Here is a 14,876-nt window from a genome sequence, read left to right as displayed (position 1 = left end):
GCTTATGAAGAGCTGGATGGTGACCTGTAACTGCTGGCCATGCACTGGTCATTACCCGTAGAGGGGGAAAGCAAAGCATAGGCCTGCCTGTTAAGCAGACAGGCTTGCTGGGGATGTTGCAATGTAAGATAGAAAGCTGTGCAGCTGTCACACCCTTGGTCAGAGGGGACTCTGTGTGCTCCCATCCTCCAAACTCCCCACTAGGGGTCCTGTGTGCCCTCATTACAGAATCCCCCATTCATACCCCATTGAAGGGGTTCTGTATGCCCTCATTACCTTGTCCTCCTGTAACAGCAGCTCTATGAAATCAAGTCCCCCAATTTCTGGATCTGCCCTCGCCACACACACACACTCCCTCCATACCAGGTCCCCCATGCTGCACTCCCAGTGGGGGCTGTGCATGTGCCTCAATTTCCTCCCAGCTCTCCTCCCTTCCCACATTCTCCTCTGTTGGTTGTTTGGGAGAGCATTAAGAGAGATCATGTCTGGGAATCATTCAGGGTGTCAGCATGTTGACTCTATTGGGAGGATGAGCAGAGATGACATGGAGTATTGTTAGGCTGCAAGATGTTAATGGGTGTCATCAACCAGTAGTTTAATGTATAGACAATTGCAGAAGTGCTTGGCAGAACCACAGCTTCAATCAAATGGTAAGGTCTTGGTGTTCTCTGTTTAGGAGAAAAAAAAACATGATGTCATGTCATATATGATAACACTTTCCATTTTGCTAGCACAGAGATGGGCAAACTACAGCCCGCGGGACCCTTCTACCTGGCCAGGGAGGCTAGGCCGCAGTCCCTCCCTTGCAGTTCCCCCTCCCCTGCAGCCTCAGCTCACCCCACCAGCGGCGCAATTCTCTGGGCAGCAGGACTGTGAGCTCCTAGGGCAGTGCAGCTGTAGTGCCACCAGCCTCCGGTGCTTCAAACAGCGCAGTAAGAGGGCAGGAAGCAAGAGTGTTGGATAGAGGGCAGGGGAGTTCAGGGTGGTGGTGGGGGGGGTGGATAGGGGTTGGGGCAGTCAAAGGGCAGGGAACAGGGGGATTGAATGGGGACAGGGATCCTGGGGGAGGGGGGACATCAGGATAGAGGGGAGGGTTGGATGGGGTGGCAGGGGCAATCAGGAGCAAGGGTTCTGGGGGCAGTCAGGGGACAGGGAGAAGGGTTGGGGCAGGGGTCCCGGAGGGGTCAGTCAGGAAAACGAGGGGAGGTTGGATGGGCCGGCGGGGGGAAGTCAAGGGACAGAGAAAAGGGGTGGTTGGATGGGGCAGGGGTCCAGGGGGGCCATCAGGGAACAGGGGGGTTGGATGGGAGGTGGGGGCCAGACCACGATCCCCTCCCCTAACCGGCCCTTCATACAATGTCCAAAACCCAATGCAGCCCTCAAGCCAAAGAGTTTGCCCACCCCTGTGCTAGCATCACAGTAGGATGTTAAACAGCAGCTCTAACTAGGCATTTTTAAATCAGCAAGTCTGGATAACTTACATCTGAGTTTCGAAAGTGTTGGCTAAGGCACTTGCCGGACCATTAATGTTGATTTTCAAAGTCTTGTAACACTGGGGAAGTGCCGATAGGCAGAAACTAATGTGCCAATATTTTAAAGAGGATGAATGGGATGACCCAGGTAAATATAGGCCTTTCAGTCTGACATTGATCCCAGGTAAAATAATGGATTGGCTGATAGGGGAATTTATTAATAAAAATGGAGGGTAATATAATTAATGTCAATCAGCATGGATTTATGCAAAATAGATCCTAATGTGATACTGGATTTTTTAAATTAGATTACAAGTTTGGTTGATAAGTATTACATCAACACTTCTGTAAGGCATTTGACTTGGTAGGACATGACATTTTGATTCACAAGCTAGAACGATGTAAAATGAACATGGTATATGTTCAATGGGTTAAAAACTGGCCAACTGATAGGAGTCAGTGTAGTTGTAAAGAGGGAATCATCATCCAGATGGTGTGTCTCTAAGGGAGCTTGGCTCTTGGCCCTGTGCTATTTAACATTTTTATCAATGACCTGGAAGAAAACACAAAACCTCCTTGACAAAGTGTGCAGATGAGACACAAATTGATGGGGTGGTAAATAATGAATGGGACAAGTCAATGATATGGAGTGACCTGGATCACTTGGTATACCGGGTACCAGCAAACAGTGTTTTTATACAGCTAAATGTAAACATATATATCTAGGAACAAAGACTGCAGGCCCTACTTACAGGATGTGGGCCTCTATTCTGGGAAGCAGTGACTGAAAAAGATTTGGGGGTCATGGTAGTTCATTAGCTGAACATGAGCTGCAGATGTGACTCTGTGCCCAAGAGGGCTAATGGGATCCTTGGATTCATAAACGGGGGAATCTCAAGTAGGAGTACAGAGGTTTTCACCTCTGTATTTGGCACTGGTGTGACTGCTACTGCTATACTGTACCCAGTTCTGGTGCCTGCTATTCGCGAAGAATATTGGTAAATGAAAGAGGGTTCAGAGAAGAGCCATGAGAATGATTGAAGAAATTAGAAAATGTGCCGTATGCTGATGGACTTAAGGAGCTTAATCTATTTAGCTTAATATACAGAAGGATTAAGCGGTGAGCTGACCTTGTTCACGAAGACAGCACTGAGTACATTAGCATTTAGTACATTAGCTTTTTCCACATCCTCTGTCACTAGGTTGCCTCCCTCATTCAGTAAGGGGCTCATACTTTCCTTGACTTTCTTTTTGTTGCTAACATACCTGAAGAAACCTTTCTTGTTACTCTTAACATCTCTTGCTAGATGCAACTCCAAATGTGATTTCGCCTTCCTGATTTCACTCCTCCATGCCCGCACAATATTTTTATACTCCTCCTTGGTCATTTATCCAGTCTTCCACTTCTTGTAAGCTTCTTTTTTGGCGTTTAAGATCAGCAAGGATTTCACTGTTAAGCCAAGCTGGTCTCCTGCCGTATTTACTATTCTTTCTACACATCAAGATGGTTTTTTTTCTTGCAACCTCAATAAGGATTCTTTAAAATACAGCCAGCTCTCCTGGACTCCTTTCCCCCTCATGTTATTCTCCCAGGGGATCCTGCCCATCAGTTCCCTGAGGGAGTCAAAGTCTGCTTTTCTGAAGTTCAGGGTCCATATACTGCTGCTATCCTTTCTTCCTTGTGTCAGGATCCTGAACTCGACCATCTCATGGTCACTGCCTCCTAGGTTCCCATCCACTTTTGGTTCCCTTACTAATTCTTCCTGGGTTGTGAGCAGGAGGTCTAGAAGAGCTCTGCCCCTAGCTGGTTCCTCCAGCACTTGCACCAGGAAATTGTCCCCTACACTTTCCAGAAACTTTCTGGATTGTCTGTGCACTGCTGTATTACTCTCCCAGCAGATATCAGGGTGATTAAAGTCTCCCATGAGAACCAGGGCCTGCAATCTAGTAACTTCTGCTGGTTGCCGGAAGAAAGCCTCATCCACCTCATCCCCCTGGTCTGGTGGTCTATAGCAGACTCCCAGCATGAAATCACCCTTGTTGCTCACACTTCTAAACTTAATCCAGAGACTCTCAGGTTTTTCTGCAGTTTCATACTGGAGCTTAGAGCAGTCATACTGCTCTCTTACATACAATGCAACTCCCCCACCTTTTCTGCCCTGCCTGTCCTTCCTGAACAGTTGATATCCATCTATTACAGTACTCCAGTCATGTGAGTTACCCCACCAAGTCTCTGTTATTCCAATCACATCATAGTTCCTTGACTGTGCTAGGACTTCCAGTTCTCCCTGCTTGTTTCCCAGGCTTCTTGCATTTGTATATAGGCACTTAAGATAACTCGCTGATTGTCCTGCTTTCTCGGTCTGAGACAGGAGTCCTCCCTTCTTGCACTCTCCTGCTTGTGCTTCCCCCAAGTATCCCATTTCCCCATTTACCTCAAGGCTTTGGTCTCCTTCCCCTGGTGAACCTAGTTTAAAGCCCTCCTCACTAGATTAGCCAGTCTGCTTGCAAAGATGCTCTTCCATCTCCTCGTTAGGTGGAGCCCGTCTCTACCTAGCACTCCTCCTTCTTGGAACACCATCCCATGGTTGAAGAATCCAAAGCCTTCTCTCCGACACCACCTGCATAGCCATTTGTTGACTTCCACAATTCGACGGTCTCTACTCAGGCCTTTCCCTTGCACAGGGAGGATGGACGAGAACACCACTTGTGCCTCAAATTCCTTTATCCTTCTTCCCAGAGCCACGTAATCTGCAGTGATCTGCTCAAGGTCATAATGGAGTCTTTGGTGTAGCAGAGAAAGGTATAACATGATCTAATGTTGAAGCTAGACAAATTCAGACTGGAAATAAGGTGCACATTTTTATCCATGAGGGTTATTAACCACTGGAACAATTTACCAAGAATGGGTGGTTTTCTAAAAGATCTGCTCTAGGAACTTTCTCAGGACAAGTTTTATGGCCTGTGTTATACTGAAGATCAGACTCGATGATCACAGTGGTCCCCTCTGGCCTTAGTATCTATGAATCTCGGAACGTGTCTCTCATTTTACCCCTTTTGATTTTCTGGTTTTCCTGAAATGCAATAGGGTTCTGGCAATTGATGTCTAGAACATTCCCTGAAGTTTTGGAATTGAGCAGTTGCAGAGTTCAAAAGTTACTGAATTACAGACAGATGGTGAAATGCCATCCAGTTGAATGCATGGTCTCACAAGCTCAGCCAATTACTCCATCACTATCCTGTTAGAGGTACAAGTACCTGATGGTTGTCCAAATGGAAGGAACACATTAATTGATAGCTTGCTATGAAACTAAATATCTTTTGACTTTCTAAAATGTGGGTATTAAAGTACGTACACTGGGGACATGCATCCTGTTACAATTTAGAAAATATCCTTCAATCACAAAGTACTGGAGCTAAGATCCTCTCTTGTTTTCTCATGACAGGGGATAAACCTCATATGCAAAATCTATTATCACTTATGATCATGGGAAGCTTAAATGAGGTTTCATTTTGATTGTATCATAGATGCAGTGGAAAGGAAAAGTAAGAAAGAAGCAGTGATTAAGATGCTGATTGAGTAAAGCACTTAAGCATATGCTTAATTTTAATCAAGTGGGCCCTTATTAAATAAAATCTGTGTGACAGCTACTGTGACAAAACTAAATGTATTACATATATTTTGCACCTGGTAGTAACTAGTTTCTGATCAGAGAAACTAGCACACTTTTCAGGAAATATTTCAGCCTCAAACTGTAGTTTGCTGTAATTTATGGTGATAGCTGTTACGCTAGTACTGCCTAATGCATTACTTTGACCTGTGAAATGGGAAATCTTGAGTTATAGAGTCATTAGCAATTAGGCTGCAATGAGCTGTTTTCCAGTAATTTAAATTTGAGTATTACATTCTCTATAGTCTCACATTAGAAATTTGTTTTAATATCCTTGTTCACCTCTAAGGCTTGTGTCCAGAGAGCCCGACTTTTTCAGGCAAAGTTTATCCAGTTTCTACAGATCAGTTGCCACAGTGAAACTAAGACTGCTGATGTAACTGACCTCTTTCTGCTTTGAGACATACCAAATCTGTGCAAAAGGCCAGCAGTCTGCTGAAAGAGAAGTTACTGGAAAGTTTTTTGGGAATGGTTAATCATTACAACATATTTCTGTGAATTGGACTGTTTGTGTTCTCCAAATTTCCCACCCTGAATCATCCTTCCACATGTATGACAGTTGGGTCTTACTAACATAAGAGACAATCACCCACCACTGAGCAATGTGACATAGTATTTGGAAATACACTATAATGTTAAGGAAATGCACATTTTATACTATTAACTGTATAGAGAAGTTAAGTTATGCACTGCTGGTGTTTAAAATACATGTTCTTCAATTTTACATTGACATCAAATAAGATTTTGACAGTAGACTGAGGAAAGCAACCAGAACTGGCTGGAGGTTGTATCACCGGTTATTTTTTACTCACTTGCACAGGAAAGTAAAGGTATGGGTCAGATTCATAGGTCACAGCTTTTGGGATATCCTGTACTAACTGATGAGTGAATGTACTGCATTCCAGAAACTCAGGCATGCTGATTTTGCTGGGTACCGCAAACGTGGAAGGTGCTCCCCCCAACACTCTGCACCCTTTAAGACATACTACAAAGCAGCTGTGTTGTCTCTACATGCACATCATGCCTGGGATACCCTCAACTGTGGAGATACAGCCAGTCTTCATTCCCTTTGTGCCACTGTGGTGAAAAGACTGAATCTCCAGCTATCCCCTTTTCATCCCCTTGCCACTCTTGATAACCCTCAGATGGACCATAGAAAGGGTTTGTGTGGAATTAACACCAGTTTGTGATGTTAAATATGGAACTTGCACTTGTTTGTATCAGGTTCCTGCCCCTGGAAACCTCATCATGTGTTTTCAGTAGGATTATTCATGGGAGTAAGGGCTGCAAGGTCAGGATCTGTGTTTGTAACACTAAACTAACAGTGAAGAGTCATGATAGAACCAGAGCGGAGGATGTGTAATAGATTTCCGTGTGTTCCACAGTCTCATTTCCTCCTTCCCCCCCTCAAAAAAAAATTATATGCATTTGAGGCTTAGCTCCCTAAAATGAAAAGTTTTCTTTTGACAAGGCATCGTCTATAACAAATGAGAGGAGTTTAATTCAAAGAGCATGTTGCTACTAGAAACCTGCTCTAAAATTATACTTTTTTAAAAATAAATGTTTATAGGTGTACAGAAAGCTTCCTAACAATGTGAATCAGAAGAAATCTGTTAAAGTGAATAGTTAGCACAGGAGTTTCTACCCCAGAGGGACTGTGTTTCAGAGGCAGGTGAATGAAGTCTACCCAAGTCTGTAAGGCTTATTGAGGATGAAAGGTGCTGTGTAAATATAATGTGGTATTCGAGCCATGGAGCTGGTGAGGCAGGGAGAAAAATCAGTCGGCGTAACTGCAGTATTTTCAGAGCAAGCTGGGTTTTTTCCTCCTGCTTTTGCAAGTAGGAAATCTGCTGAATAATTCATGAAGAGCGGAAGGGCTGAATATTCCTGGAGTGATGTACAGTGTACGAACAGTAGTGCAGAAAAAAGCTGCAATCCTTCATAGCAGCTGCCACCCTTCTTGTTGCTGTTGATTGCAGAGTGCTGCTTCTCTTGATATTTTCACAGCTGAAGCATCCTTGCTGCTGCCTGCCCTGAACTATCCTTGCTTGATGCATGCTCTAAGCCATCCCTGCTAGCTGCTGCCCGGGACCTGCTCTGGACCACCTATTGCTAGCTGCCTGTTCTGGATGCTGCTAGTTGCCTGCTCTGAACCATCCTTGCTAGCTGCCTGCTCTGGATCTTGCGTGCTCTGAAACATGCCTCTACCTGCTGTGGATCCTCCTAGCTGAATGCTCTGGCTTCTCTCTGCTGCATGGTCTGTGTCTCTGCTTCACAGCCTCCTGACCAGATAAGGATGGGATTTGCCCAGAGGAGTTGAAGCTGAGCTGCATTCAACAAGATGCTCAACTTTTCATCCTCTTCTGTTTGGAGTGCGAGCTCCTCTCTGCTGCTGCTTTGTGAAGAATCCGCGGGGACCAGAATCTCCTTGTCTCTCATCTATTCGCTGTTAGCCCTCATGGGGACCTTATCCAATGTGATGGTCATTTACCTGGTCTTCTCCTTCAAGAAGCTACAGACCACCAGCAATGCCTTCATTGTGAACGGCTGCGTAGCTGACCTGAGTGTCTGTGCCCTCTGGATGCCGCAGGAAGCAGTGCTGGGGCTGTTGCCACCTAGCTCCTCTTCTGTTCATTCAGCAGAATACAGGCTGTTGCGGGGTGGGCTCCTTGGCCTTGGCCTCACTGTCTCTTTGCTCTCCCACCTGCTGGTGGCCCTCAACCGTTATGTGCTGATCACCAAGGCACCCAGCACTTACCAGGCACTCTACCAGCAGAGGCGCACAGGGTGGATGATCGGACTTTCCTGGGGATTTGCTCTGTTCTTGGTGCTGCTGCTGCCTGGGCTCTGGACACAATGGCTCTCACAGCAGTCATCCCAGCGGGAGATCAGCAGTGCCAGCTGCAGTTCACACTACACTGCCCTGCTGGTAGCACTGGCCTTGCTCAGCCAGACCGTGCTGCTGCTCCATTGCTACCTGGGCATCATGAGACAGGTGCGGGTCAGCGTCAAACGGATCAGCGTCCTTAACTTCCACCTCTTGCATCAGTTGCCCTTCCCTGCTGCCCCACCGCCTGCCCGCCGGATTCAGCGGCGCCTCAGCAGTGTCTCCGTGCTGATCCTGTGCTGTGTCTTCCTCCTGGACACCCAGCCTGTGGTATGGGTGAGCCTGCTGGGCTTCTTCCTTCAGTCCATACCCCGGGCACTGCAGGTGACCAGCTGGCTGCTCTTCTGCTCCCTATCTGCATTCAACCCATTGCTCTATACCTGGAAGAATGAGGAATTCAGGCGCTCTATGCGCTCAGTGCTGCCCAGAGGAGAGACCCCAACTGTAACTGTGGCTGCAGCAGCTGCTGCCCTCCCCACAGTGTCACTGCCTTGCCAGAAGCAGCCGCGGCTGGGTACCAAAGTTGAGAGCCTGGGGAACCTAGTGCTTCAATGATCTGCTTGGGGAATGCATTCCCTTCCCTTTAGAGGTAGCATCTGACACATTTGGGATGAGTGTGAGCGGAGATGACTCACAGAACTGCAAAGCAGAATTCTCCACTCCCTACGGGAAAGATGTTGAACGCTGCCTTACAGACACAGCCAGGTTAAAATGTATATCAGACCAATTTCCTTCGCTGTATAATTGACATCACCAGGAATTTACATGAGACAAAAGCATTTTATATCTGTAAAGCCCCTCTCTCATGCTGTTAGAGTCTCTTGCATTTCTCTCAGCTTGGACTATACCACTTAGACTTGTTTATGGTTGGGTTCACTTCATTCTCTGCGTCTTTTACTTTAGCAGGATGTTGGGGTTGCAAATGCGGCCTTGTAAAAATATTTCCATGGAGACTCTTCTACAGGGCTTGGGGCTGCTCAAACCCCTTCACCAGAGGGTGGTGCTTGAATGCTGGTGCATCAGAGGCATAGTTAAATGAGGGCCTCAGAGTTCTAGACAGGCACCCAGAAGTTGGGAGGCTGATGCAAACCTGGGGCAGCCCTCATGACCCTCCATCCCACAAATCCTCAGCACATCCGCTTGGGTGGATGCCCCCTGAAATGTATTTATTTGGAGAAGGGGCAGCAGGTTCACTCCTCTGCTTGCATCTTAAGGGGAGGCTGTTATGACCATTCCCTCTCCTCCAATTTCTCCCCTCACCCTGAAGGTCTGTGGGGCTTCTCCATCTTTCTCTACCCATCCACCCCTTTGAGGTCCCTATCTCCCTTGCTATTGAAATCCTATTTCTCTCCTCTTTTTTTAAATCCCCCTTCATCTGTGAGTTAGTTTTTTTCTCCTTCTCTGCCCCCTCAATGTAGCTCCCTTTTTGTGCCCCCCAATTTGCCCTCTCCCCGTTTTTTACTGCAGCAATGGGGATCCTGAGAGTCTCTGATCAGCACAGCTAGGGGACTAGGAAATGGGCAGTTGGTGTCCGTCACACCTGCTGTGTAGCCTGGGGTTTCTCACCCCTGCCTCAGCCTCTTCTGCTGGTATCTTTTGTGCACAGAAGCAGACAAGCCCTCAGCCACAGGCTGCAGCCTGCCTTCTCTGCACAGCATTATCTAATGGCAGGAACGTTGCTGCAATTTTCTTTTTTTAATTGCTTGTCTGGTGCAAAAGTTAGAGCCTGCAGGTCTAGGTTTAGAAACAAGGACAGTCCTGGCCAAATTGGGATAATTGGTAAATATGCTTAGGAATGTAATTCCTTTCTTAAAAAATCCAGCGTGTTCCAGTGAAATAGAATACCCATCCAAGCACCTCTAGTGAGAATCTGCTTTGCAAAAGCTTGCTTCTTATAAAGTGTAAAGAACCTTGACAATATCTCTTTAAAGTGACCACAATACTCACTCAATACATATCCCACCATTCCCAATGCACTGGAGATGTTATGCAGAAGTTAGTTACTATCTTCCATAATCTAAGGAATCCAGGAACTGCTTCTGCTAGCTCCCACTTCTCTCCTATGCTCTCCAAGCAAAATCCTCCTTGTACTTCCCACTGGAGGCATCAGGGATGAAGAGGAATAAATTACATGTTGAAACACTCTTATATTAATGGAGAAAACTTTAATTTGCTTTGGATTCTTTTGGACAGCTCTTTAAATAAAACAAATTTTGACACCAATCTCTGCCCTGGGAAATTCTCTTTGATCAAAATTACCTACAGGTTCTCTCTCTGTATATAGTATTATAATGTGTCCAACTGTTTGTTTTATTGTGTTAGTAGTTCTGGTGTATAGCTTATGACAGCACAAATAATGAATTAGATGTTGGGTAAGTGATGTAGCCACTCTTTCACAGCAGCAGCATCTGGAGATGTTAAGTTCATCTGTCCACCATCAAGACGATGAAGAGGACAGTCCATAAGTAGATGGCACACTGTTCTGGAGTGCCACACCCACAGGGGCAGGTCAGGGAGCTCAAGAAGCCCAAACGGTAAACATGTAAGTTAAACCTCCCGTGACTACATGTATCCTGTTGTATCAAAAAAGGTCTTTTGGTTTATATGGTTATACTGAGACTATGTAAAAGCTGATCTGGAGAGACTTAGACGACTCCGATCTGCACCCCTATCTGCCAAGAAATGCGCCTTTGATCCAAAATATAGTCCTACACCACCTGCTGCTGCTGTTCCTTAGGAAAATCGTGTCTGATGTACTGACCGAGAGACTCAACTACTTCAGGAAAGGGGCACCTTGACTTTAATTGGCCTGTCTGACATGGCTTTGAGATCAGATTGTGAAGTAAGTTGACTTGCTAGTTGCCTGTGCGCAGTAATGTGTCCAAGGCCCTGCCTTCACATCTAATCACGGGGGAAGCAATGACAGCCAGGACAGGAAGGCTGAAAACCGGAGTGGTGCAGGTCACACGAGTGATGATATGAAGGGCAGAGTTGATAGCTGAGTCCAGCTTGCCACAGTGATGACTGGAGCCCCATTCTGCCACTAGGTGTTTAGCAGGTGCAATGATTAGGGCGTGTTAGTTTAGTCAATTGGATACAAAACCACATTAATGTTACAAAGGGATTTTACAACTTGGGCCAAGCTGGAGACCACAGACATAGTGGATGGATTCTCTAGTATTTGTGGGAGTCAGGAGAACAGTAAATCCTCCATTCAGGATACAGAGTGGCAATGGAGCATTCTGGTAGCCACTACTGCAGCCTCCGCACTTCTTCTGGGAGTGGACGTAGAATCCTCTCATTTACCTCCTTTAAAAAAAGCAGTTTAAAAGCTCCTTCTTCACAAAAGGACTGTCATTGTAATGCCGTTCTGTGGAGATGCTAGGTTATAATGTTAACGTTATCATCGCACGTGCTGTCTTACAATCAGAGCCGATTGTAGCCCCTTCCAAACTCCATCAGTGCTGCTCATTCAGATTGCTGTAGTTGCTGCAGAGCAAAACAATGCACTTCTTCCCACCCCACAACCCCACATACCATTGGGTTTAGCAAGTTGTCTCCATTGATTGCGTAAATCTTGCTAGCTGAGAATACGGAAGGGAGCTTGTGTATGTGTGCAATCTTAACAAAGGTACAACTACATTGATTTTAATGTGGTGGTGACCAGGAGTGAAAGCTCCCAAGTTGTGCAGCTATGTGAGAGGAACAGCAGCAAGATGGTAAGACCTTGGGGAATGGATGGTAAGACAGCCTCATCTTCAGCAGCTGCGGCTACAGCAATGGAAAAGTTTACAGTTTACAAAGCTCTGTGCACTTTGCTTCCCTCAGCTCAGATGGTTTGCTTTGCAGTACGCTTGAATGGCCCCTCTGCTACAGCAAGCCCCATGGTGTCTATCCCGTGCCCATCTGAAAGGCTACACAGGCAGATATGGGGCCTTCTGAGCCTTTCGGGAAGGAATACGAGGGAACAGGGAGGGAAATCCTTGGGTCTGCTTCTCCCACTCAAAATGTCACTTGGTTTCTATGTGAAAAGGAAGAGTGAGAAAGGTGTGAAATGGGAGCTCAAAGGAGACTTTGTTTTAGCTAACTGGAGATCTGTATGAGACTGTTAACATTGTTATAGAGGCCAGAGTACTCACCTGACAGTCTCGGTGGGAGTAGGAGGACAGCAAGGTACCATGAGTATAGAATGTCTGCACTTCACCACCACTATTGCCATCTTTTCAGCACCCTTTCCGGGGGAGCGAGAGATCCACTGTCTCTGCTGCACCCTCTCTGCCAAATCTGTCACCATCCTTCTTGCTATTGAGGGCTGGGAGGAATCTCTCTCTCCAATGGTCACTCTTGAGCACTGCCAAGTACTCTGCCACCCAGGGCTGAGCACTCTGTCTAATCACTGCTAGACTCATTCCCGCCACAGTAAAACAATCCTAGAGTCCAAACCCACAAGCACTGAGCAGTTTCAATTCCCACTGAGTCCCTGGGAGCTGAAGGCACTCAGCACCTTGCAGGACTGGGCCCATAAATAGAAGAGCAAATGTTAAATGAATAAACAAATCAGCAAACCAAATCCAAATACTGCATTCACAAGGGAAGATAGTTGTCTCGTGTTTAAAGCAGCACCATGTTTGGGCTCAAACATCCACCACAAGAAAAATTGGAGGGACCTGGCTTTAGTCCCTTCTGGAATAATGCTGCCAATTAAATCTAAAATGCTTGTTTATTTTCATAGGGCAATATTTGAAACCCACGCTTATTTAATTTACATTTTAAATGAATACCGTCATATACAGGACTCTTATCTCCTAAGAGCTGCGCTTAGGATTTTTTTCAGATATATGTGGATGTATTAAATTCCACAGAACAGTTGGAAAGCCTTTGGAAACTTCTGAGGCAATTACATTTGATTGCTAATCTTTGAGGGTGCATCTTTAGACATTTAGGTGACCAGAAAATAATTTTGACAATTTTGTTCTGTACAAAGAAATTGCCATAGCATAATTTGTCATAATTTTTCTTCCCCCTGTGAAATTACTGCTCAGAAAGATCATGTATTCCTTGACCCAGAGCTAAGCGCTTGTCTTCCTATGGTATAAATTACCCATGGCCAGTGACATTGTGAGCTTCCCAATGCTGATGTAGTGTGCCGGGCCAGCCTTATGGGCAAGTGAGCAGGTGGGTTGCTTTGGTTGCCAACTTCTGGGGACACCACCTTGCTCTGTGTCATAAACAGATAGTTAAGGGTTAATGCCTCTTTTTGCCTGTAAAGGGTTAAGAAACTCAGTGAACCTGGCTGACTCCTGACCAGAGGACCAATGAGGGGACAAGATACTTTCAAATCTTGGTGGAGGGAAGTCTTTGTTTGTGTTCTTTTTTTGGGGTGTTGTTCGCTCTTGGGACTAAGAGGGACCAGACATCCATCTAGGCTCTCCAAATCTTTCTAAACCAGACTCTCATGTTTCAAAATTGTAAGTAACAGCCAGGCAAGGCGGATTAGTTTTATTTTTGTTTTCTCAACTTGTAAATGTCCTTTTTTGCTGAGAGGATTTTACCTCTGTTTGCTGTAACTTTGAACCTAAGGCTAGAGGGAGTTCCTCTGGGCTATACGAATTTGATTACCCTGTAAAGTATTTTCCATCCTGATTTTACAGAGATGATTTTTACCTTTCTTCTTTAATTAAAAGCTTTCTTTTTAAGAACCTGATTGATTTGTCCTTGTTTTAAGATCCAAGGGAATTGGATCGGGACTCACCAGGGATTGGTGGGGGAAAGGAGAGGAGATGGTTAATTTCTCCTTATTTTAAGATCCAAGGGGTTTGGATCTGTGTTCACCAGGGAATTGGTGAAGCCTCTCAAGGCTGCCCAGGGAGGGGAAGGTTTTGGGGGGGACAAGAAGTGCTTCAGACACTGAAATTTCTGGATGGTGGCAGAGTTACCAGATCTAAGATAATAATTAAGCTTAGAAGTGTCCATGGAGGTCCCCACATTTGTACCCTAAAGTTCAGAGTGGGGAAGGAACCTTGACACTCTGCCACTCAGCTGTGTTGGAATTTTTCCTTGGCTGGCTGGGGTGGGAGGAGCACTGAATGGGTTTTCCATTCTGGGCAGCAGAAACACCAAAGGCCAGCGCTGGTAGTATACTGGTATGGCTTTAGCACTCGCTTCATCACCTCTGGGATGAGACAGTAGATCAGGCTCCCATTCTCCTTGGCATCTCTGCTATGCTGTATACAATTTGTTGACTCCACCAATCAGTTGTTAGATGGTATAGACTTTTGTTCACTATTGACCTGCCTCTGTCACATTCAAATACTAACCTACGCGTGAAAGCTTTTCAGAGCCGATTACTGTTCCAAATGCCTGAGCCAGCCAGTCCTCCAGGATGTGTAATTCAGTGCAGTCGGAATCCCAGCAGGTAACCAGGCAAAGTTCTCAGTCACTGTGACACATCATGACCTAAAAGCTGGTTTTGATCATAGCCTAATGAATCCTACCATTGATTCAGAAGTGCCATTTTTGGTTTGGCCATTGAGGAATCCACCCTCTCCCCTAGGGCCTCTGCTCTTTGGAGATGGCTGCAATTTGTATGGGAGAGTGTGATGCCAGAGGCTAGAGCCACGGCTGCTCTGTGAATCAGCTTGAAGGGGATGTATATGTGACCAACCATCCACAAACCCATGGAAACCAAGTGCGACAAATCCACTTTCATAAGGAGCTAGCAAGAGATCCCAGTTCACCTCTTGACTCAGATAGCTGCTAGCACAATGTGATCTTTGCTCCCAACCTGCCAAACTGAAGCTATTTTTAAAATGTTCCCATACAGATTAATTTCAAATGAAACAGTTC

At 45.8% G+C, this 14,876-nt stretch overlaps 1 protein-coding gene across 1 annotated transcript; it reads left to right on the top strand.

Annotated features, from left to right (window-relative positions):
• Positions 1 to 7,484: 7,484 nt before the first annotated feature.
• Positions 7,485 to 8,711, top strand: GPR88 (G protein-coupled receptor 88). The gene has a single exon (XM_032804983.2). It carries the CDS (start codon positions 7,485 to 7,487, stop codon positions 8,583 to 8,585), a length of 1,101 nt encoding a protein of 366 aa, XP_032660874.1. The 3' UTR covers positions 8,586 to 8,711.
• Positions 8,712 to 14,876: the final 6,165 nt, after the last annotated feature.

Source organism: Chelonoidis abingdonii, chromosome 7 (assembly GCF_003597395.2).
Source record: "Chelonoidis abingdonii isolate Lonesome George chromosome 7, CheloAbing_2.0, whole genome shotgun sequence".
Taxonomy (NCBI): Eukaryota; Metazoa; Chordata; order Testudines; family Testudinidae; genus Chelonoidis; species Chelonoidis abingdonii.
Note: the sequence above shows the minus strand (reverse complement) of the source record. Positions and strands in the feature narration are given on the sequence as shown.

Excerpts from the sequence above, each read along its gene's own strand:
- GPR88 (XM_032804983.2), top strand. The coding sequence starts at position 7,485 with ATGCTCAACTTTTCATCCTCTTCTGTTTGGAGTGCGAGCTCCTCTCTG.